General features: G+C 42.5%; 1 protein-coding gene across 3 annotated transcripts in view; it reads left to right on the top strand.

Annotated features, from left to right (window-relative positions):
- The window catches only part of DPP10 (dipeptidyl peptidase like 10), a 992,794-nt gene that overhangs the window by 890,705 nt on the left and 75,915 nt on the right, over nucleotides 1–26,174 (top strand). For all 3 annotated transcript variants that reach the window (XM_053254262.1, XM_053254254.1, XM_053254272.1), the window contains exons 8-9: nucleotides 19,014–19,134; nucleotides 21,625–21,779. In XM_053254262.1, the coding sequence (XP_053110237.1) occupies nucleotides 19,014–19,134; nucleotides 21,625–21,779 (276 nt within the window). The remainder of the gene's footprint in view (nucleotides 1–19,013; nucleotides 19,135–21,624; nucleotides 21,780–26,174) is intronic.

Genomic DNA, 26,174 nt, shown 5'->3' with positions numbered 1-26,174 from the left:
TAACCTATACATACCATGTCACTTTAAACAAATGTTTTGTAGACATCTGGTGTGTCAGCTTAAAAAGGTATGCATTTCTCTATAAACAGCCCTTCCCCCAGTATATAAGCACACACACCCCAAGTATATAAACACCCCCCTCTCTCCCAGGTATTTGCATATTGCACTTGTCATAGATTTGTACGTTTTTATCACAAAACCCTTGTATGATGATGCTCCATATGGGTAGGTCACTAGAACTGTGAATTCTTCTAGTCATGGGGAGCATCTCCATACTGATGCCACATGTTTCTAATGGAAGCTGATATACGGTAAGTTTTTACATGACTGGAACTATGTCTCAATGAGTGGAGGACCAAAACACAGAAGTCTATTTTTGTGGCTTCCAAGTGGACAGGATAACATTTTTTCCAGATTAAAGTACACAGAGAACTGTCTTTGCTTATTGTTAGCACCACATATTTTTGCTTGTTTGTAGCACTTTGCTTCAAGGTCATAATTGTTCTTTTACCCATTAAAATTGATAGTGATACTCTGGGCCAAGGGCTAAGGTCCAATGACCTACTTTTTGCTGCCACCCTTATCTTACAAGATAATGGCTGAGTGCCAGACTAAATTACTCATAAGTAGTCCCCCTGAAATTAACTAAACAAGTTAGTCATAACTACCTTGTCCCATTAATTTCAGTGACCAAAATATTGCACACATCTGGAGGTATTGCCAGCACCATAGGAGTTACTGAGTGCTTGTGCAATGGTACAGCCTTTATTTCCAGTAGACATACCATTGCACAACTGCATTTGCACAATTCCATTCACACAACAGTGCTCTTGAGCAACTGTTGCTATGAGCATGCAGCAGCTCCTGTGGTGCTGACATTGTCTGCCAGATAGAGCACAGTATGTCAGCTAATGGCACTAGTCATGAGTAATTTAGTAGGATGCCACCCAGTGTAAGGGGAAGACTAAACATGTAGAGAGACGTATAAACTTTAAGCATAATTGTCACATACCTGTGAAGGCATGCATTGTTTCCAAGAAATGTACTACAAAGTGCAGAAAAATTGCAGTCAGGTATGAACTCTTGTGTACTCACCAGATCAAGGCATTGTACATTTCTTATTATCTATAAGTCTAGAACATTAAGTTTAAAGAGGTTATTAAACCTGATGTGCAGAGAGTAAGGTGTCATAAAGCCTACTGATCCTTGTAACTTAGTGAGTAGATCCATTATTTTTGATGGTGTATTGTACTTACCCAGTTGTTTTCATTCATGAAACCAAGCAAATGGGCCACATCTAAACTCTGAAGCGTTAATCAGAAACACTTTCCCATTCCTTTCAAAAACAGAAGTATGTTAATGTTTGTCAAATGCCACACATCTAAGTATTTAAAGGTTTTAAAACTGTAGAAACATAGGGAAGCAAGCTTCTGTTAACTATTTGTTTGCTTGTCATCTACTACTACTACTACTACTACTACTACTACTATTACTATTACAACTACTAGCCCCTTTCAGCAAAGGTTCCCAAAGCAGTTTATATAGAATAATGAATAAATAAGATCCTTGTCCCCAAAGGGCTCATAGTCCAAAAAGAAACCATATTCCAGTCATAGTATTCACCAGAAGGTCCTCAAAGCATCAGACAACAACTAAAAGCTGCCAGTACTGGGATGTGTCTACTTTTTCTTTCAGGGGCATCTGTTTAAGTAGTAGACTGAGTCCTGTATCAGAAGATGATGGCTAGAGGAATTCTCTTCTTTCACAAATCATCTGGTAAAATGCTGCTGACACTGGCTGACATCCAGATTTCTACTGCTTCATCATGAGATAGGGCAGTGGTGATTTTCAGTTATCTCCTTGCCTATGAAGTCCCCTGTGGCTTCTGAAACTATGTCCCTGAGGGCTGTGCAACCTTAGGAACATATTTATGGGAGGCACAATGGTCTTGAGATGGAAGGGGAGAATTGTCTAAAATTGCCCCTCCTTCCTTGTGTGATGGCGCAGTCTTTGTATGATTAGTTGAATTAGGTAAGTGCTGGTTTGGATGTCAGCCACTGAATTCTAAAGTCCTAAATAGTTTTGACCCTCAGTGAATACCTTCTGCCATCTCTTGTACAAACTTTCTCTGGTAACCTCCTTAAGTAGACATTAAACTGAAGATCAGGACATTTTAGACAGCGGAAACTCATTTATGGAACACTTTCCTTGGAAGAAAATATGTACAAGCATTTTATTTCATCAGGTCTTTTGGAGAATAAATGTTAGCTCCGTGTGTGTGTGTGTGTGTGTGTGTGTGTGTGTGTGTTTAGTAAGTGTAATTTTCAATGTATAGGGTTACTTTTTAAAAACACTACATGGTTTGTACTTCAGTGATGATACTGAAAGGACAGTGAATGGGAAATTATTTCTTAATTCACCTTACACCCACTAGGCACACTTGAATTATTGAAAAATATATATACTGCTGCTGTTAATATTCACACTGTGGAGTATAAAACATTTTATATTTAATAAACAGCTTGGTCTATTGAAATACTTTCCTTTTTGTAATTCTTAAACTGATACTCCCCTGTCTTTTCCCTTCCTTTCTATTTTGTGTCTGATCTCTGAAATTGTAAACTGAGGTGGAGTGGGGCTAGAATGCCAATTTTTTGGTTTGTGTCCAGAGCTTTGTTAATTGGGACATTTTGGAAATAAATAAATAATAGCAATAGAGCATTCCTTCCTCACAAGGACATCCTTGTTATCTGATCTGGAAAAGAGGCTAAATATGTGGTGGGGAAGCATATTCAATACATCTTGTTTTGTGGAAGAAGTCTAGAATCTTCTTAGTGTGTGTGCTTTTGATTAGACCAATCAATACCATCCTAGAGCTGTGTGTGTGTGTGTGCGCTTGTGTTAATGCACGTGCATACCTTTTGCATACAAACTTTCTCCACCACCATCCCACTCCTTAATCAAAGCAAAACTGACAAAGCCAAAGTATTAGAATTTATCTGATTCACTTTATACAGTGTACTTTTTTCAAAGTGCTTTACAAGAACATTAAAAAATATTTTCTTGTATAGTCTGCTGTCTGAGCTGTTGTTCGGTGGGGGGAGGGGTGGAATCACTCAGATTTGTATTGCTGTCCTATAAATAATGTAATCCTTCAAAATCTTATACTTGGCATTACAGCTGGACATACATCTAATATTAACATTGGCTAGAAGAAGAAACAGCATCTCCATTTCTTGTAGGTATCTTTTATAGGCTACCTTCTCTACTGTTCATATCATTTTCTTAAGTGACAGGTCCTCACTTTCTAATTAAATATCTACACAACTATTGATTTAACTGTGCCTCTCATTGCTCTCTTTAAAAAGCTGGTATAATTAACATTCCTAATCTATTCCTTCTCTTGTTTAAAAATTGGGTCATATATCTATATCGACTCTGAACTGGTTTCAATGTTACTATTTCAAATAGAAATGTGATTACTGGACAATATTTCAAGATACAAAGACACATTTTATTCATTTATTTATTCTTTTCAAGTTTGAGTTCTCACAGGACTATGACCTTTGGTCACAACATGAATGTTAGTGCTGTTCGTAACAAGAGCTAACAATGTTTCAGTGCTCATAGAATGAAAAACCTGTTTGTATTCTCTGTCCCACAAGAGCTTGATATTATTAAATATTATGAAATTGCTCCACTTTGGGGATTCATAGGGAAATTTGTTTTAAATGGTAATAATTAAAGAGAGCAGAAGGGTACCAGAACGAAGGTATAATAGAACGTTGGCGCTCATCCAAACTAATGCTGCATTAGATGAATGAAAGCTCTGGATGAATCTGAAGACTGTTTGTCTTCAAAAACAAATGAATCTGAAGACTGTTTGGAAGCTTCAGCTGACTCAGAATGCTGATGCTAGGGTGCTCGTGGGTGTAAGTGACTTCATGGATGTCACACACATCCTGCAGTGGCTTCACTGGTTACTAGTCCACTTCCAGGCTAGATTCAAGGTGTTTTTCTTGACCTTTAAAGCCCTACATGGTTTGGGACCAGGGTACTTCTTGGGCCACATTCACCTATATGCCAGGACCCACCTCTTGCCTGGTTCATCTTAGACCCTGTTCAAGGCTCTGCCACTAATCCACACGAACCCTGTCTCTAGTCCCCGCTGGCCGGATCATCACTAATGGAGATCCCACTGGTGGGAACTAGAGAGTAGGCCTTTTTGGGTGTACCCCCTCAGCTTTGGTATGCTGTCCCTAAAGAGCTTTGCCATGCTCCCTTCCTCAGTGTTTTTTTAAGCAACAATGGAAAACATATCTTTTTAGAGAGGCTTTTTAATATTTCCTCTGCTTTTATCTGGTAAGTTTCTTTCTTCTTTTTCTTAGTTTTTCATTGATAACTTTTAATTTTCAATTTTTAAAATTTATTTTAATTATGAGTTTAACCTGGTCTTCTAACTTTTTAAACTTATTAATTTGTATTCTATATTGTATTTTATATTGTATGGTTTTATTAATGCTGTAAGCTGCCCCAAGCTGTAGTGCACTGAATGGGTGGCGTATAAATTATTTGTAAATAATAATAATAATAATAATAATAATAATAATAATGCAATAAACAAAGATGCAAACATACAAGATAGCTATATAACTGAGCAGTGCTCAGAGTTGTGCATTCTCTTGCATTCTTGGTCTTCTTGCAAGTGCTACACTTGCACAACAAGAATAAAAGACAGGGGTTTTTTTTAATCTTTTCGTGCAACATACATGGATTAATGAAGAAGTTTCACAACTGGAGGCATGCCAAGGTTTTATCAAGCTCACCCTGTTGCATAAATGCAACACTAGTCTGAAATGCAAATTCTTGACTTAGCAGAACTAGCTAGCACAATATCCTTGCACTAGTGCAATGTGTTTACACTAGCATAGCATTAGTCTGGATGCCAGCCCTTGTTATTTAGTCATTCATCAATTCAGTGTCATTGGTGCACATGGTATTTTACAGAGTAACTACATGAGAAAAAGAACTGAACTCATTTATTTACAGTTAATGACCAAATAAACACTATAGCAAAGAGCAATACAGTACAATACAATAACATAGGTAAAAATTTAAAAACCAGTTTGCAGACACCTTATTTTACATGCCTCCAAGCAAAAGCAAGCAATCCTATAGGTAACTTCTTCATGCGTATCTCCTAAAAAATAAACAATAAAATGTTCCTCAGACCAATCCAAATGTTTCTTTTGATAGGGGGCGATCTGAATGGAACGGGCAATATCATAGAAAGGGCAGTTAAACAAAGTATGGGTTAATGTTTCCACCTCAGCAGCTCCACATGGGCACATACGTTCCTCCAAGGGGATCCCTCAAAATCTGCCCTCCAACACAGCTGAAGGGAGGACATTAAAATGGTCCTGAAAGAAGACCCTTCTCAGCCTGGGTGTAGGCAAATGTGTAAGGTACACAGCTTGATGAGAAAAAGAAAATAGAGAGCTGCTGTTTTGTTATCCCAGTAAACGTACAATCTGAATTCTGACAGTAGGGCAAAAAGGGGAGCACAAGGATATCCAAGTGTGGATGCAAACAAACAAGTCACACATAGAATTCGCTTCAATTTTTGATGAAAGTGTCATACAAAAAGTGTTTTTTTGTAGGGATTCTCGATGGAAGGGACCTGAAGGGAGAGAGGTGGCTCCATCTAGTGTTCTGCAAAGGCATTCCCTGGATAGAGTTTGTAAAAGAAATGGAGCTCAAGGAAGGAAATGTTTTGAATGGCTAAAGAAGAATGGTATTCAGTTTTTCTTTTAAAATTCAAAACAGCCACAGAAAGAGGGGGAACAGAGGAGAGCAGGACTGTGGGAGAGGGTTTAACCTTTCCCTTTGTAGAATTTTCCTGATCTAACTGTCCCCCTGAAGTTTTCATAAAGGTACCTTTTATGGAAAGAGTGAAATACCTCTCCCCCAGAATTGTTTGCGTGTTCTGATTTAGCCCTCCTGGCTGCTTTAGAAATTAAAAAAAAGAGAGATGTGAGATCCTATCACAGATTCCCCATAATCTTGTCAAGTTTGGCTCTGAGAATGGTAGAGTTGGAAAAGCATAGGTCCTAGGGATATTTCCAAGAGGAAATAAGGATAAACAGAGTGTGCATAAGCTTTAAAAGTAAAGTTGTGTGTGTTTTCCTGACAAGAGAATGATATAAACCTGTACTGAAGAGTAAAGATTTTCCTTTTAGAAGTACCAGTATATGCTCATCTCCAATGCTATTGCAGTCCATGCACATAATAAAAAGTAATTAAGTTCTATGAAAACACAGCTGCTCTTGACTGTTTACAAGTACAGAGGAAGACAAGAATATTGTGGAACTTACAGTCTAAATGAGGCTGAAATATGCTTTACTCTAAGCATTTTACCCAACTGCACAAGAAGCCTGTACAGCCGCTGCCCCCCATCCCCAATCTGTGAGCACCTCCCACACTCTTTGTAATTGTAAAAGAAGAGAAGAGAAGAGAAGAGAAGAGAAGAGAAGAGAAGAGAAGAGAAGAGAAGAGAGCATAACAGTGGGAAGTGAAAATGAGAATGAACACAGAACCTAAAAGACAGACAGGGAGGAGGGAAGGAAGGGAGGATAGGAAAGTAAGAGAAGGATGGAAAAGGAAGGTGCCTTGTGAAGAATGGATGAGAATCTCTTCCTTCCCTAAACTATAAGGACTGGGACTCCCACCCCACAAAAATTGTAATGGGGTGTGTGTGGGGTTATAATGTATCCTCTATAGAATTTATCCTGTATATAAAAAAATGGTTGTCCTGCAAAATATGTTGAAGGTTCTGCATGGGAGGAAGAATAGATTCTAAAGCTGTCACAAAATAAAGACTCATGAAAAGATGACTGCTCAAAAACTCCATAGCTGTTGTGGCCTTAATCAACTTTAGTTGCAACCCTGTTCAAGGGGGCACACAACAAGGAGAGCAGGTTTGCCTTGAATACAAAGAGATCTAATTTTCACCTTACATGGTAATTATTTGGAAATAAATCCATCAGGAATTGATGGAGAATCTTCAAGAAGCCACACATTTCCCCACAAGAGAAGAATACTCTTGAGTTATGAGGCAGGGGAGTGCAGACAACTGTACAGACTATCAAGCAAAACAGGGTGAGAAGCATCCAGGGGTGCAGCTAGGTAATTTCAGACTCTGGACCTAATGGCCTTACAGGAGGCCCTTCCTTGTTATGGGCTTCCCTTATCAATAAAAGTTCTCAAAGCAATTTACATAGGAAACTAACCAACAGATGAATAAGATAAATTAATAGCTAAATAATATGAGAGTAAAGATGGGGTTGTCTGGACAGCTAAACTCAAAGTTATGGCTTACCATGAATCTTCCACTGCATTCAGCAATAACCACCCCAGCCCTGAAACATGCCCAAACCTTTAGCTTGCAGGTTGCAGCCTCAGATACTATATAAGAAAGAAAGTTCTACAGCAGCCTTTTGGGAGCCCAGTCTTTTGAGGCTCTAAAAGGGAGTAAAGAGCTGGTTGCAGGGTGAGAAACTGGACCAGCCTCTGACCTATGGCTCAGTTGATGAACTGTTGGCAGCCGCTTTTCAGCCTGAACAGATTCTCCAGCAAGAAGCAGGGGAGGGGGAAAGAAAAGGTCCACTCTGTAGCTCAGTGTGAGAACATTTTCAGGCACTCTCCATGCTCCTCCAGAGACACATTGGGAGTTCTCCCATACACTAGGGATGGGGTGGAGAGCTTTGGGGCACTTAGACTTGATCCTGAAAGTCCAGGTTTAATGGTATGACTGGACATAACTCCAGTAATGTAACAATAAACTCCTGTCTTATTGACAATACTGTCTGGAAATGTACGAACATATCTATCTATCTATCTATCTATCTATCTATCTATCTATCTATCCATCTATCTATCTATCTAATTTCTATACTGCCTGATATAGAAATCTCCAGGTGATGTACAAGTTAAAACATAATATAAACAACAATATAAAACAGTTAAAAATCATAAAACAGATTGAAATCTCAGTAATGCACACCAGGGCAGCTCCTTCATCCATGATCAAGTCATGGATGATCTCAGACTTATTTTGGATTGAGTTATTCACATTAATAGAAATAACCAACTTTCATTGGGTCTGAAAGTCCTGAGCTCTTAGGCCAAACCCAGCCTGCAGCCAATGTAACACTGATTTTCAAAAATGGATACAGAGGGGTTCCAGGAAATTACAGGCTGTTTAGCTTAATGTCTGTTCTGGGCAAATTAATGGACAGGTTTCTCAAGGATAAAATTGCTAAGGATGTAGAAGAACAGGCCCTGCTGAAGGAGAACCAGCATGGCTTCTGCAAAAGTAAATCTTGCCTCACCAACCTTTTGGAGTTCTTTGAGAGTACCAACAGATATGTGGATAAAGGTGATCTAGTTGACATAGTATACCTGGAAAAGCTCTCAAAAAGTTCCTCATCAAAGACTCTTGATGGGATAAGGGGACAGGTTCATGTGTGGATTGGTAACTGATTGAAGGACAGGAAACGGGGTAGGTAGAAAGTTCTCTAAATGGAGGGAAGTAAGAAGTGGGGTCCCCAGGGATCTGTACTGGGATTAGTACCTTTTAATTTATTCATAAATTATCTAGAAGTTAGGTAAGCAGCGAGGTGGCCAAATTTGCACATGATACCAAACTATTTAGGTAGTGAAATCCAAAAGAGATTGTGAGGAACTCTAAAAGGATCTCTCCAAACTGGGGGAGTGCACAACAAAATGGCAAATACGGTTCGATATTAGCAAGTGTAAAGTGATGCATACTGGGGCAAAAATAACCCATCTTCACATATACATTGATAGGATCTGAGCTGTTGGTGACTGACCAGGAGAGGGATCTTGGCATTGTGGTGGACAGCTCATCGAAAGTGTCCACTCAATGTGTGGCAGCTGTGAAAAGGTCAATTCCATGCTAGGGATTATTAGGAAGGGGATTGAAAATAAAAAAGGTTAATATTATAATGCCCTTATACAAAAGGGTACAGCCACATTTGGAGTACTGTTTACTGTTCTGGGCACCATATCTCAAAAAGGACATTATAGAACTAAAGAAGGTGCAGAAGAGGGCAACTAAGATGATCAGGGGCCTAGAGCACCTTCCTTATGAGGCATTCAGCATTCAAAGTTTATTACGGTCTATGACAAGCACAACAAAGGGGGGGAAATAGAATTACAATATAAATAATTTTTTTTTAAAAGTCAACAGTCTAACCCATCAACAATGTTATAACTGAAAGGTTATACAGCAGCACTAGGACTGTTAATTAAAAACTGGCACACTCTTCGAGCTGCTGCACAAAAGCCCGCCACTTTCCGAGTAATGGCAGGTATGCTGTCCTCAAGCAGGAAAGCCACTTGTTGGCTAGGCGAATTTCCTGGGAAACAAGCCAACAGTGGAGATATTAGTTCTAAACGTAAGTCCCTATAAAAGGAGCAATAAAGCAAAACATGTTCGATTGTTTCAACTTCCCCATCACCACAGGGGCATAGACATAAGGAGTCCCTATGAGGCAAGGCTACAACCCTGCTAGAATCAGGGGTCACCTGTCCTCCCTCAATTTGTCTAAACCCTTCTTAAAGCAACAGGGCTGGTGGCTGTCAACTTGTGGCAGAGAATTCCTTAGGTTAACTCCTTTTGTTGGTCCTAAATTTCTTGGCAATCAGTTTCAACTGAAGGCCAGGAAATTTAGATCCGACAAAATGAAGTACTTTACACAGTGCATAATTAACGTATGGAATTCTCTGCCATAAGATGTGGTGACATCCACCAACCTGGGTGGATTTAAGAAGGTGGATAGGTCTATCAATGGATACTAGTTGGGTGGCTGTGGGCCATCTCCTGCCTCAGAGGCACAATGCCACTTGACGAGGTCATCTGAGGGGGTTCTGCTCCGGGTGCCAACAATGAGGGAGGCTCGGTTGTCGTGCACGCAGGAACGGGCCTTCTCTGTTGCTGCCCCCAGACTATGGAATGCTCTCCCGGTGGCTATTCACTCCTCGGTCTCCATCACGTGTAATGTAGTGTAAAATCATCAAGTGTAAAATCTTGGCTTTTTGCCCAGGCATTCATTTGATTCTCTGCTGCTGCTCTTTGTCCTCTGCATTGCTTTTATGCTTTTGTTTTAAATTTTTAATCAGACTTGTTTAATATTTTCCACTTAATATTTTAATTGTGTCTTCTTTACCATCTTGTTTTTAAATTTTGCTGTAAACCACCTTAGGATTGTTTTAACGAAAGGCGGTATATAAATTTATCAATCAATCAATCAATACCTCTCAATACCAGTTGCAGGGCAGCAACAGAAAGAGAGAGGCCATGCCCTCACCTCTTGCCTGTGGGTTTCCCAGAAGCATCTGGTGGGCCACTGTGTGAAACAAGATGCTGGACTCGATGGGCCTTGGGCCTGATCTAGCAGGCTGTTCTTATGTTTAAAGCTCACAGGTTCCTGTTCAAATGCAACCAGGGTGGACCCTGCTTAGCTAAGGGGGCAAGTCCTGCTTGCTACCACAAGACCAGCTCTCCTCTCTCCACCAGTCAGTTATATTCTTGACTTGCACAATCCAGCAATGCATCACCACTTATAGCAGTTTTGTCAGCTGATATACTCCATGCACCACTGACACATCATTCACAGCTGTTTATATGTAGAATTCAATGAGTTAATAAAAGCCTTTGATCAGTCAAGCAGTTGGTCCCAATAATATCCTTTTGATTAAAAGTTATGAAAATTGAAAGGAAACAATGATCATCTTATTTTTGTTTCTTTCCTTTTTCCTCCTCACGTATTTCTAAAACTCTGTTTCTTATTAAACCCCGATATTTCTAACTGCACAAAAACTGAGTTCCCACTGCAAAAAATATGTCTGCACATTAGAATAAACCCTGGGCTTAAATAATAAGTGATTGCAACAAATAAAGGAAATAGGAAAGAGTATGGTTTAAAAAGCAAAGACATCTAGGCCTCCTTCTCACATAATGCCAAACTTCAGGTTAACAAACCTATTGTTAAATCTTGAAACTTGGAATCATCCCTCAGACGATCTTTCAACCTGGGTTGAGCAACCTCACAAGAGCCCCATGGCCAAAACACGATTACTGGTAACGGGTGGGGTGGTGGTAGAGAGGGGCACTATTATTCTGTCACTCCAGGAAGGGGCTATTATGACTTCCTAGGAGGGAAAATTCATATGAAGCAGGCAAAGGATCCTGGGGACTGATACACTGTGACAAAGGATGCTTTTGTGATAGCAGACCCAGTCAAAAGGAGTCCAGGAATCCCAACACAGTCCTGCCCCGCCCCCCATCGGCTTGCTGACTTGGGATCAGCCCTCTCATGAGAGGGCCAGTCCACTGGGAAGGACCAGAGGTTTCATAGGACTGTGCCCTCATGAGCTGGGCATCCAACTATTAGGGGTCCTGCTGATTTGGTCCCCCCGGCAGATCTGTTTAAAGCATAGAACTCATACACCTCACCTTTCCCTCTACACTCAACCCCTACAGACTCCTAAGGAGTCCGAGCCACTCCATGTGTCCAGCCATTTCCCTGTATGCTTAATATGGCAAGATTGGTGATGGCTCCTAGTACACTTTCAGAGTTCCTGAGCTTGGACCAGAGTTGTGGTATATGTAGATCAGCCACCATGGAGAACTGTGGGTGAGAGGAGTTCCTATTTTCAATAATCTCTGAGAATCCGGGTGGCCATATTGAGCAAAAATCAATTTGCATATGTGCCGAGGGATGACCAGACTTCCAGTGAGTACTTTCACTCATGCTATCTGCCACTCACCATGACCTGAAAATGGGCTTGCGTGGATCTAGCAATGGGGCTGAGTGGGAAAAGTCCTCTGGCCCACATGCATGTCTCTGCAGTCTACCACTGTCATGAGAGAGTACCCCAAGATGGTTCTTGTCATGAATAGTACCACAGAGTTCATGTCTGCACCCACAGAGCAGAGCCATGCAAGAATGCCAGGGACTGCCTTTCAACCCAGACCCTGGGTTTCACTCCCCTGTCAGGTCTTATATTTTTAGGGAAACAAGCATGTTGCCCAGCTATTATTATTATTATTATTATTATTATTATTATTATTATTATTATTATATTTCTATACCGCCCTTCCAAAAATGGCTCAGGGCGGTTTACAAAGAGAAATAACAAATAAGATGGCTCCCTGTCCCCAAAGGGCTCACATTCTAAAAAGAAACATAAGACACACACCAGCAACAGTCACTGGAAGTACTGTGCTGGGCCAGGTGAATAGGGCCAGTTACTCTCCCCCTGCTAAATAAAGAGAATCACCACGGTAAAAGGTGCCTCTTTGCCCAGTTAGCAGGGGTAGCTAATGGTGCAACCAGGATTTTACATACTTGTGCAAGAACATATTCATCACTTGATTTGTGGAAACTTCTCCACAAAGTGCCTATCTTGCCATCCAATCCCCTTTTTCTGCAGATTGCCAAGGGTGGGGATTAGATACAGTGGAAACCATGCACCCCCCCAATGCAGCTTTTCCACTTGACATACTTTGAAACATGCAATGTGGTTGCAGCAATGTGGCATCCCTTTTGCCTGGCAACAGCTGGAGGAGTGCAGAGACAGTAGACAAGCAGGGAAGTGCTTGGAGAGGCGGCTAGCGAGAAGTACGGCAGGCATAAATCTGACAAATTTCTAGGTTGGTCTGAGCTGCCCTCTCTCTGGTTTTGACAGCAGCCACAGCACAAAACCAGGTTATGGCAGTGGCAGAATTTAGATGACACAATGCCACCTTCAAACCTCAGGTTGGAGCAGAGGAACTCAATACAAACCCCCAAGATTCAAATTATGGTTTGGGGAGGGAAACCTCAGGTCGCTCTCATGACGAAACCATGGTTTCACACATTTGGGCGACCACAAAATGGAACCTCTGCCTCCTTCGCATCCAGTTTGGTGTTATGTCTGAAGGCGGCCCTACACATACATAATAGAGAAAGCATTTCTGGTGCATACCTCAAGGTCTATACATGAGGCAGTACAATATACAGGATCCAATTGCAAACACAGCCCTGTGTTTACACCCTCACATGGGAAGGGAATGTTTGGATATTCAATGAGGATGTTTTCACAACCAGCCTAACCCAGCCTTGGGCAGCCCAGTCTGAGATAGGCTGGTCATGAGAAGTGGCAGGATTCCCGAGGATTCCTCCACTCCCTGCCCACCCGCCTAACCCTCTAAACAACCCAGCTGCTAGCCAGTGTTAAAGCTCGCACTCTTAACCTGGGTGCTGGGTATCATGTGTCTCCTCAGGCTTCAAAAACGTTCATCGCAACTTTGTGTGTATATTCCTGGACTTGACTCAGCATTGCAGTTAGTGGGTGAGGTCTTTTGTATCTGGAAGTTTTAGGTTGTACTGAAAGGCCCCCTTCCTCCAATAAAGAAGCTTCCTTCTAGAGGAAGGATGGCTTCCATCAGAGCAAGAGAACCTTTGGATACAATCCTCGGAGAGGGCTCAGTGTTTGTACTGAACAGAAAAGTCCATATGTAAACAAAACCTTTAAGCCAAAGTCTTATCAAGGGGGGAGAGCTGGTTTCTTGGTAGCAAGCATGAATTGTCCCCTTTGAATGGGAAACTACATGTGTGAGCATTGTAAGATGGGGCTGCTCTGGGAAGAGCATTTGCATGCTTGCAAGCAGAAAGTTCCAAGTTCCGCATGCAGAAGGTTCCAAGTTCTCCCTGGCATCCCCAAGATAGGGCTGAGAGAGACTCCTGCTTGCAACCTTGGAGAATTCACTGCCAGTCTTTGTAGACAATACTGAGCTAGACGGACCAATGGTCTGACTCGATATAAGGCAGCTTCCTATGTTCCTGACTCCCACCTTCCTTCTACCCACCCCCCTTCCCAAACTATGCAATTGGACTTTATGTACATGTTTTTTTTAAAAAAATACAATAGTTTATTTTAGAGGCTTTTGAAAAGCCTACTTTTCAGGAGGCTTATGAGATCACCTGGCATTCCATGTGTATGTCTGTGTGGTGTGTGCGTCTGTCTGTGTGTGGCCTCCCACTAACTTTGCATAAACCTTTGAGGCACAAGCGGGCTCATTTGTGAACAACCTAACTGATTTGAACCAAATGTGTTACCACTGCAGGGAGACATATGGATGCCCCAAAAGCGTAGTTTGTGATGATGTCATCCACCCCAGTTCAAGATAGACTTGAATGTTTGAGGCGCAAGTGGGCTAATTTGTGGGCTGTCTAACCAAACTGAACCAGTTTAAGTACAGTTGTATGTAAGTGGGCTAAGTGGGCTAATTTGTGGACTGTCTAACCCTTTTGAACCAAATTGGGTACAGTTACAGTGAGTGACACACAAGGACACCTCAATGGCATAGTTTGTGATGATGTCATCCACCCCAGTCCAAGATGGCTGACATGTAAACATTTGAGGCACAAGTGGGCTAACTTGTGAACCACTTAACCAATTTGAACCAAGTTTGCTACAGCTGTAGGGACACAACCGGATACCACAACGGCATAGTCTGTGATTATGCCATCCAGCCCAATCCAAGTTGGTGGACAGGTGAACATTTGAGATGTAAGTGGGCTAACCTGTGGGCTTTCTAACCAATTTGAACCAAATTTGGTACAGTTGTAGTCAATGACACATAAGGACACCTTATGATGTAGTTTGTAGTATGTCATCAACTCTTATCCAAGATGGTAGACACTTGAATGTTTGTGGACCACCTAACCAATTTGAACCAAATTTAGTCCAGTTGTAGGGGTAATGAAAGGAAGGCAGACAGATTAGTTCTTACTAGAACCACTTGTTTTAAATGGAATCAGTGGTGGTTCACATATATATATACTTTTTTGTCCGCTTTACTAGTTCCCACTATATCCTCTCACATATATTGTGTAATCCTATGTAATCAGGATTGTAGGGAACAATTTAGTAAAAATGGTTTGCAACTTAAGAGGTGCTTAACTTTGGCTCTTAGTAAACAGCAGATCCTATGATATTCAAAGGTGGAAAAATACCATTATGATTTTTATTGACTCTATCACTGAACATGCAATTTATACAAATATTACATTTGCCAATGTTACTGCATCTCCAGGAATAGTTGGGAGTAAACCAACAATGGCAATCTTTTTGTCAGAACTATAGGGCTTAGAAATCTTCAAGTCTCATTGCAAAAACAAACAGACAGAATAAACACTGAGGTTTATTCACTACTTATCTAACATTGCAAATCAAATGTCAGCACAGTATTTGGGAACCCTGGTGACAAAGCATATAACATGTTTTGCCTGGAATCAGTAGTGCTTTGTGAGACATCCTGTACACCAGGAAACTGAAGCTGTGTCTTTTAAAAAAATTATGTCCAGGGGTGCAACAGAAGAAAAGGTTGAGGAGCAACTCCTCACTTAAATTTTGTTTAAGGGGAACAAGAAAGACACTTTTGTGGGACAGAAAAATATGCTGGAGATTGAAGATATAGGTTTGGTGGTTGTGGGAATTCAGTAAATGAAGAGGACACCCTCTTTTAATTTATTCATAAATGATCTAGAAGCAGGGGTAAGCAGCGATGTGGCCAAATTTGCAGATGATACCAAACTCTTCTGGGTAGTGAAATCCAAAACGGATTGTGAGCAGCTCCAAAAGGATCTCTCCAAACTGGGGGAGTGGGCGACAAAATGGCAAATGTGGTTCAATGTTAGCAAGTGTAAAGTGATGCACATTGGGACGAAAAACCCCAACTTCAAGTATATGCTGATGGGATCTGAGCTGTCGGTGATGGACCAGGAAAGGGATCTTGGGGTTGTGGTTGACAGCTCGTTGAAAGTGTCTATTCAATGTGCGGCAGCTGTGAAAAAGGCAAATTCCATGCTAGGGATCATTAGGAAGGGGATTGAAAATAAAACGGCTAACATTATAATGCCCTTATACAAAACTATAGTGCGACCACACTTTGAGTACTGCGTACAGTTCTGGTCACCATATCTTAAAAAGGTCATTGTTGAACTGGAAAAGGTACAGAAGAGGGCAACCAAGATGATCAGGGGCCTAGAGCACCTTTCTTACGAGGCAAGACTACAACACATGGGGCATTTTAGTTTAGAAAAAAGACGACTGCGGGGAGACATGATAGAGGTCTATAAAATCATGCATGGCGTGGAGGAAGTGGAGAGAGAGAGATTCTTTTCCCTCTCACACAACACTAGAACCAGGGGTCACTCCATGAAATTGATTGCCAGGAGGTCTAGGACCAACAAACGGAAGTACTTTTTCACACAATGCGTGATCCACTTTTGGAACTCTCTGCCACAGGATGTGGTGACGGCCAACAACCTGGATGGCTTTAAGAGGGGTTTGGATGACTTCATGGAGGAGAGGTCTATCAATGGCTACTAGTCAGAGGGCTGTGGGCCACCTCCAGCCTCAAGGGCAGGGTGCCTCTGAGTACCAGTTGCAAGGGAGTAATGGCAGGAGAGAGGGCACACCCTCAACTCCTGCCTGTGGCTTCCGGCAGCATCTGGTGGGCCACTGTGTGAAACAGGATGCTGGACTAGATGGGCCTTGAGCCTGATCCAGCAGGGCTGTTCTTGTGTTCTTATGTTCACCCAAGGATGCTGATCACAGAAGCTCCAGCCATCATGGTTATCTCTGCAATCATGAGTGGCACACTGCTGGGATTAATTGATGGGCAGGTGAGACTTCTGAACCTGCTTTGAGATGCTGTACATGAGTACAGCTTCTCTTCTAATAAGGTCTGAAAAGGGCTTTAGTCTTTCTGTCTTCTGGAACTACAAACATAGCAATGAATGCTGAGTCACCAGGTTCATACCAGTCCAAAATATATTGTGACAGTTTTAATCATAATTAATAATAATATTTCTGTGTATGAATAGATGCTATCAAACATATACAATTATAACGAACCAAATCTGGAGAAAAATATATCTTTATGTATTTGTACTATTTATAAAATAGTGTGCACAATTAATTACGTGTTTTCTACATTTACAGATATTAGTATATATCCATAAATTGCTTCACTAAGTCACCTTTTCCTCTAAGGGGATACATGATGGAGGCATATAAAATTATGCACAGTGTGGATAAAGTGGATAGAGAGAAGCTCTTCTCCTTCTTCCATAGTATTATAATCCAGAGTCATTGTTGAAGCTAGATGCTGGGAGAGTTACGACAAACAAAGGAAGTACTTATTTGCACAGTGGGTGGTTAAACTATGGAATTTGCTGCCACCACATGAGGTGATGACCACAGATCTAGAAAGCTTTAAAAGAGTATTAGACAAATTTATCAATGGTTACTAGCCCTGGTAGTTGTATATTTCCATCAGGATCAGAGGTGGCTTATCCCTGCATACCAGGGACTAGGGACCACTAACGAGAGCTGGTGGTTGCCTTCTTTCCCCTGCTTGTGGACTTCCCAGAGGCACCTGCTGGCCACTGCATGAAGCAGAGTGATAAACTGGATGGGCCTTTGGTCTGCTCCAGCGGAACTTTTCTTATATTCAGTTTGTTTTACAGCTGTTCAGATAAAGTTGCAGTATATGTCATTACATCAGGGATACACTGTAAAGTTGTTCACACGACAGAAGACGATGGCGCAAGGGGAGAGCTGGTGAGAGGAGGCAGGCTCCTACCTGCTTCCCCACACATGATCAGATTAAGTTCTAAGGCTCTGCCCCTCATGCGGCACATGAGCCACACCACAGCAGGCAGCAGAGAAGGGAGCCAGAGGAGAAAATCCTCCGGCATCCCTCAATGTACCACACCAGGAGCGCTGTGCATAGAGGAATTCTCCCTCTGCTGGGTGCTCTTGCTGCTCAGCTCTGTGTGTGCACGGGCTGCCTGTAGCGCGCACACACACTCAGCTGGATGCCTGGGAAGAAGGGCGCGCTCGCATAAGCTTGGGTAGGGCCACTTGTGTGAATAGCCTTTGTGTGTTAACAGGACATAAGAGCTCTTTGAGAAGTCAGGGAAGCTGTGAGTTGCAGTAAGTGTTGACATACTTAAATAGTGCCATGTGACTTCTGTGCTAAACAGTATGGATGAACCTGCACAGACATGAAGCATCTGCTCTGCATACTGAGGTGCAGTTTTTATCTGGTTCTTGTTTGTATCAAGAAATTAGGACCCTCTCAGGAAAAGCAACAAGATTCCAGAAAACACCATATGAAAAGTGTTGAGGCTATTCTCACAACCAGGAGAAACCAGGCTAAGGGAGCCTAGCCCATTTTCCCTTGGTTGTGTGTTGCAACCGGAGCCATGTAGCTCCCGGCAGCAAACCTCCCAAAATACTCCTCCCCTTAAATGAGGTTAGCGGAGCAAGCACTCCGCTAACCCCATTTGTTTAAATCATAAGTGGCCACGGTGCAGCTCTGCACTGTGGTGATTTGCGAGGAGACCCCTGATCAGGAAGCATCCTGGGACTTCTGGGGGCCCTGCACCTGCATGGGGGCATCCTGGGACTTCTGAGGGCTGGGCGGCTCCCAATTACTACTGCCCTTACCAGCTCCATGATGGAGCCAGTATTTTTGTGGGCAGCTGATCCAGCCACCCAGGGCGAGCTCCCTATACATCTGTGGGGAGAGTGGGCTAAGCCCACTCTCCCCGCAGAGCCCAGTTAGGCTGTACACATGAATCATTTTCTATGAGGAGGCATATTTTGGACCTAAGAAGTTTGTAGGGCTGGGTCCCATGAATGTGACTCATCCAGCCTCCATCCACTTCAATTTGCTGATAGTACTCCAAAATGTACTTCACAAACACAAATCAGAAAAAGCAAGGCAATGCCCAACAGAAATCTATACAAACTCATGCTTTACATGATTATTAAACAGCACACTTATCTGTTGCTGTATTTCTGTTGCTGACCAGGAGAAAATATTCATTAATATCTCCCTTAATCTTTACATTTCTTACTTCTTGCAGATTTATATTTTTGAAAATAACATCTACTACCAGCCTGAAGTAAAGAGTAGCTCATTGAGACTAACATCTTCTGGAAAAGAAGGAATGATATTTAATGGAATTGCAGACTGGCTATATGAAGGTAAGTTGCACAGAAACACTCTTGTTCAGATTCTCCAAGTAAAATATATTCATTTCAGACAAATGCTGTTCATATGTTTGTTTGTTTTTCATTTTTGGGATTTTATTGAAAAAGTATCTGCACTTTCAACAAAGGCATAGTTAGTTCATAATCCCTAGCCTATGAAAGGAGACAGCGATTTCCAGCAAATTGCCACCATCATCCCTCTCAAATAATCTGGGGTCTTTCCAACATTTTTTATAACCATCTTTGGATACATTGGGTCAAGTAAACTACATTTTTCCACCCTTCATATTAGGGCCAAAGAGTATAATATAACCTTGTTTGTTGGGTCTTTGCTTTATTGTTAGTAGCATGCCTCCATGTCTGAAGGAGGCCATTGTGATGCTTTTACTTCAGCAACCTGACCTAGAGCCCTCGGTGATGGATAATTACCATGCCTGCAGCCACGCTGGCACACTCAGGGGGTATGGGGGCTCTCAATAATGCACCGTGCACTTACGCAGTGCATTATTGGGGCTGGGGGGGGGCACTTCATGGCGGTGCTTCCCTGAGCCTGACCCCCGGAGCGGCTGAGCAATGCATGGGCGACCCACAGGAGGGCAATCTGCCTGCCCAGGGAACTGCTTCTGTTCATCTGCAGGGAAGGTAAGTAAAACCATCCTTCCCTGCAGATAGCCCACTAGCTCTTTACACTGGCTTTAGAGTAGGCTATGGGGTGGAGACAGCCTTGGTCGGCCTGCTAGATGATCTCTACCAAGGAATGGACTGCAGGAGTGTGACTCTGTTGGTTCTTTTTGACCTTTCTGTGGCTTTCGATACTATCGAACATGGTGTCTTTCTGCGTCGTTTGAGGGAATTGGGAATAGGGGGTATTGCAGTGCAGTGGTTCCGTTCCTATCTCTTGGGTAGATTCCAGATGTTGTCACTAGGAGATAGTTGCTCTCTGAAATAAGAGCTATTGTATGGTGTCCCTCAGGGCTCCATCCTATCTCCAGTGCTTTTTAACATCTACATGAAACCGCTGGGTGAGATCATCAGGATAATTGGAGCACGGTGTTATCAATATGCTGATGACACCCAAATTATTTCTCCATGACATCATCATCGGGTAATGGCATAACCTCCCTAAATGCCTGCCTATACTGCCTGTGGACTGGCTGAGGGATAATAAATTGAAACTGATTCCAAACAAGATGGAGGTAATCAAGGTAAGGGGGTCATACTTTGAGGGACATGATTGGTCTTTCTGTTCTGGGCAGGGTTGCACTCCCCGCAAAGGAAGAGGTACATAGCTTGGGAGTGCTTCTGGACCCAGGCCTCACTGGTATTTCAGGTTGAGGCTATGGCCAGGAGGGCTTTCTATCAACTTCGGTTGATTCGACAGCTGCATCTGTTCCTTGAGAATAATGATCTCAGAACTGTGGTGCATTCTCTGGTAACCTCTAGGCATGACTACTTAAATGCATTCTATGTGGGACTGGAAACGTCAGTTGTTTCAAAATGCAGCAGCTAGATTGGGCTCCAGGGGTTCTCAGACAGACTACATTATGCCTGTTTAAAACAAATTGCATTGGCTGCCAATAGGTATTGGCCAAATACAAAGTGCTGGTAATTACCTTTAACACTCTAAACGGCTTAGGACTGGGTTACCTGGGAGAGTGCCTTCTTCTGCATGATCCCCATCTCACATTAAGGTCACCAAGAGAGGCCCATCTCCAGATGTCACCAGCTCATCTGGCAGCAACTCGGTGGTGGGCCTTCTCTGTAGTTGCTCCTGGGCTGTGGAATGTGCTCACTATAGATATCCATGGCATGACATCTTTGTCAGCCTTTAAAAGAGCCCTTAAGAAACTTTTTTTTAGCCTGGCTTTTAGTAATTTTTGAATATTTTAAAATGTTTTAACTAATTGTTATTTTAATAGTTTGTTTTATGGTATTTTATTGTATTTATGATTGTAAAGGGCCTAGAGCCTTTGGAGTCAGGTGGAATATAAAATTAATAATAACAACAACAACAACAACAACAATAATAAAAATATAATATATTACTATCAGCACAAAGGCATTTAGGTGAAAATGGTGCACCAAATAGCTGACATGATGTGCAGCCTCCCATTGCAGAGGGCTGCGGGTGTGCAAACAGCCTTCAGTGCCCCCATACTGGTTGCTTTGTGCAGTGGTCCAGGTGCAGAGTCGAAGGGAGGAGCCCTCAGAGACAGATTTCCATAACTGAAAAGGTCTTTGGGAGGGATGTAAAAATTGCTTCCCTCTCCACACCCACTTGGTTGCACAAAGAAAGGTACATGCAGTGATGCTGAAGGCTCCTTGTGCACCTCCACAGCCCTCCATCTCAAGACCAAGGGCTGAGCATTACGTGGCTAATTAAGTGGGATTTCAAGGAGCAGTGAAGAAAGTGTTTAGGAATGGCAGTGGACTGGAAATTGCTAATTTCATGGGGGTTTTAAGAATTTTTTTTTTTCCTCCCAGAGGAGCTCCTTCATTCTCACATTACTCATTGGTGGTCACCTGATGGAGAGAGGCTGGCCTTTCTAATGATAAATAACTCATTGGTACCAAACATGGTTATTCCTCGGTTTACTGGAGGTCTATATCCCAGAGGAAAGCAGTACCCGTATCCAAAGGTAAGAAAACTTTAAATACTGAGTCTGACATGTTACGCAGTGAAACATGGGCAATGCAAAACTGCCAGTTATGCTGCTGGGCTGTAAAAAGCACAGCAACAATGCTATGAAAGAGGGCTGTTCTGGTACAGCTTACCCTGGTGCAATCAGAGGTCATGCACTGCTTGGGTTAATCCCAATGAAAGTACTGCATGACCTGTAGGGCTGAGCTATATCAAATATTTGTCTTATGCAGCAGCGTCGCCATGTGTGGGTAAGTGTGCCCCACCTGCATTTCAGCCAATGGCTGACAGCCTGACTAAATTACTCAATAGAAGTCTCCTTGAATTTAATAGGACAAGTTAGTCATGACTTCATCATACAGATTTAAATGGGACTTCCATTAAATAAGTTGTCAGGATGGTCATCCATTACTTACTTGCATGTGGTTAAATACTGGTTGCATATGGCTTGATCCACATGACCAAAACACTTGCTTAAAAATAAAAACAAACCATTTATATAGAAATTGTTTTTATGGAAATTACGGTTCAGAAATCTCTTTTTCTCAAATAGGTATATAAAACTTTTGCTTAACAGATATAGTTCTCATAGGTTGCTAAAAATATTTAGTTAGCTCTGCTCCTACCTGGAGGGTTATACACCACCTTTTGCGGTGCTGTGGGATACCTGATCCATCCATAGGTCTTTGACCTATGGGGTGCTGCAAGGATCCATTCTGTTCCCTATGCTGTTTAACAGCTTCATGAAACTGCTGGGAGGTCATCCATGGGTGTGGGCTGTGGTGCCATCAATATGTGGATGACACCCAGTTCTACCTATAATTTAATTCAGCAGACACTAATGTGGGAGTGGAGTGTGTTCTGGGCTGGATGGTGGAAAACAAGCTGAAACTTAAGTGGGGGGATGCTCTGGTTGGTTAAAATGATAATCCGAGTAGTGAGGTAAATTTGGTCTTGGATGGAGTCATACTCCCCCTGGAAGACAAAGCCTGCAGCTTTGGGGTGCTTCTAGACCCAACGCTGTCCTTGGAGGCACAGGTGGCGGCGGTGTGCATGACTGCTTTTTGCTCACTACAGCTAGCACACCAGCTGTGACCCTACTTGGAGAAGTCAGACCTGACCTCAGTCTCTCATGCTTTGGTGACATTCAGATTGGACTACTGCAACACCTTCTACTTGGGGCTGCCCTTAAAGATGGTTCAGAAGCTTCAGCTGGTCCAGAATGCTGCTGCAAGGACGCTTCATGAGTGTTACACCCATCCTGCAGCAGCTTCACTGGTCACCGGCCTGCTTCCAGGCTAGATTCAAGGTACTGGTCTTGGGCTTCAGGCCAGGGTACCTGTCAGACCACATTCACGCATAGGAACCTGCCAGCACCATGCACTCATCATCTTAGGCCCTGCTCATGGCCTCACCACTAACAGAGATACAGTTGGCAGGGACTAGAGACAGGCCTTCTCAGATGAGATGTGCCGAGTAGATATCTTAAACTGTGTAAATGTAGGAAACAGAATCAAAAGATCAAGAGGTCCTGGCACCAGGAAGTACACCCATCTGTCAAGGCTGACCTGTCATGGAGTCGGGAGTTGGTCACCAAACTGGTTCAGCACTGTGGGGAGGGGAGCGGTGAGCGGGAACATTAAAAAAGAGGAGAGCAGGTCATCACCTTACTGCTGCATGCAGCTTCCTGCTGTGACAGCGCCATCCCCAAGAACCTGTGCGTGGTGCTGGCATGTGCAAGCACCATTTGCATCGTCAGCAGGATGTTGCTGACCACATAAATGGTGCCTGAGCATGTGTGGATGCCATGTGCATGCTGGTGCCACATGTAGGGGTTTTTTTGTGGGGTGTTTCAGGGGCAGTGCCACCACAGCAGGAAGCGGCAGGAAGCAGTGGAGAGCAGGTAAGGTCCTGCTTTCCTCTTTTTAAAAGATCCCTCTTGCTGCTCCCCTCCCTGCAGCACCGAACCAGTCTTGAACCTCAGTTTGTGCACATCCCTACTTCTTGGCTGTGGCCCCTCAGCTTTGGAACACCCTCCCTGAAGAGCTTCGCCATGCTCCCTCCCTCAGTGTGTTTAGAAAACAAAGACACATCTCTTTAAAGAGGTTTTTTACTATTTTATCTGCTGCTTCTGTTTGGATATTTTATAATATAATATATATTTATAATATTATTATATTATATTATAATAAATAATGAATAATAAATAAACTTTATTTGTTAACCACCCCATAACAAATAGCTCTCTGGGCAGCTCACAACACAGAATTAAAACATGAAATAAAAACACATAACACGTTAAATCATAACAGTCCAAAAGTGGGGGCGGGGGGGTAGAGAAAATACAAAATATAATACAAGGCAATTTAAAAATACTTGTAAAATCAGTTAAAAATAAAATTTGAAAATCAAAATTTAAAAGGCCTGAGTGAACAGAAAGTTTTCGCTGGCATCTAAAAGAACAAAGTGATGAAGTCATGTGAACCTTACTGGGGCAGCTATTCCATAAACTGGGTGCGACCATCGAAATGGCCTTCTCCCTAGTAGCCACCTGCTTCGCCTTGTTTGGCAGGGGTACCTGGAAAAGAGCCTCCGAAAAAGTTCTTAAGGTCAGGTTTGGGACATAGGGGGCAAGGCACTCTCTCAGGTAGCCCAGTTCCAAGCCTTTTAGGCCTTTAAAGGTTAAAACCAGCACTGTGAATTAGGAAATGGACAGTGCAGCTGATGAAGTACTGGTGTAATATGCTCAAAATGTCCAGTCCCAGTTAATAATCTTGCAGCCATATTTTGTACCCGCTGCAATTTGCAGACCATTTTCAAAGGAAGCCCCACGTTCAATGCATTACAGTAATCCAAGCAAGAACTTACCAGAGCATGAGTAACTTTGGCCAAGCTATCTCTGTCCAGGTAAGTGCACAGTCGGCGTATCAGCTGGAGCTGAAAAAAACGTACTCCGAGCCACAGAGGCCACTTGAGCCTCTAGTTCTGGGCTGCTCAACTTCGGCCCTCCTGCAGATGTTAGCCTACATTTCCATGGCTATTGGCCACAGTGACTGGAGATTATGGGAGTTGTAGTTCAAAAACAGCTGAAGGACCTAGGTTGAGCATGCCTGCTCTAGTTACAGTGCTGGATCAATGATTACCCCCAAACTGCGAACCAGGGGGAGTGTGACCCCATATAGAACAGGTTGAGCATAATTCCCCTGGGCAGAGGAACCACCGACCGTCTTGACTGGATTGAGTCTCAGTTTATTCATTCTCATCTAGTCTATTATTGCATCCAGGCACTGATTCAGGACAATCACCACTTCCCTTACATCTGATGAAAAAGAAAGATACGGTGGAGTGTCATCTGCACATTGATTGCACTTCAGGCCAAATCTCTGGATGACCTCTCCAAACGGCTTCATCTACATATTAAACAGCATAGGGGAAAGAATGGAACTCTGCGGAACCCCAAAGCATAACTTCCAAGGAGTTGAGCTGTAATTACCCAGCACCAGCTTTTGGAAACAGGCCTTAAGTTGGGAGTGGAACCACGTCCAAGCAGTCCCTCCTACACCCAACTCAGTCAAGCTGTACAAAAAGATACCATGGTCAATGGTATCAAAAGCCACTGAAAGATCTAAGCGAATTAACAGGGTTGAACTCCCCCGTGTCTCTCTCTGCACAGGTCATCCCACAGGGTGTCCAAAGCAGTTTCTGTTCTGAAGTCAGGCCTGAAGCCTGATGGGAAAGGATCTAGATAGTCCATTTCCTCCAAGTGTGTCTGGAGCTGGTCAGCCACTGCATGTTCAAACACCTTGCCCAAGAAGGGAATATTAGCCATAGGCCTATAGTTGTTTACATCCTCTGGGCTGAGACTAGGTTTTAACCTGTTTAATTTTATTATTTTTTTACTTTATATTGTATCTATTTTATTAACACTGTGAGCTGCTCGAGCAGGAGTGTACAGGATGAGATGTGTGCGATACAAATATAATAAATAAATAAATAAATAAATAAATAAATAAATAGGAAGGAAAGAAGAGAAGAAAATATTGAACTTTGCTCATAGTTAGGAATAAAATGGATCTAACTTTAATGTGTGTGTGCTTAATTAAGGTTGTAGAAATCTATGTAGAAATAGCAGTGTTACAGAAAGCATGATCCAGCCAAAGTGAAGCAATTTTATGTCTCATTTGGTATCTTTGGTGTAATTTCCTAATGTTATAGGTGCCAGATAAGAAGTGGAATATAGACAGAAAAAATAAATATAGGAGGAGGAGAAAGAAGGGGAGGAGGAGAACGGAAAGAGAGACTCCAGTCACCCTTCCATTCTCTCTCCCCCACCACAACCACAGCACCTACATCACGGAGTGGCAGGGAGATAGATCTAAGCTGCTGCAGGAGC

This window comes from Hemicordylus capensis, chromosome 1, assembly GCF_027244095.1.
Source record: "Hemicordylus capensis ecotype Gifberg chromosome 1, rHemCap1.1.pri, whole genome shotgun sequence".
In the NCBI taxonomy this organism is placed as follows: Eukaryota; Metazoa; Chordata; class Lepidosauria; order Squamata; family Cordylidae; genus Hemicordylus; species Hemicordylus capensis.
This window is presented reverse-complemented; position numbering and strand designations above follow the sequence as displayed.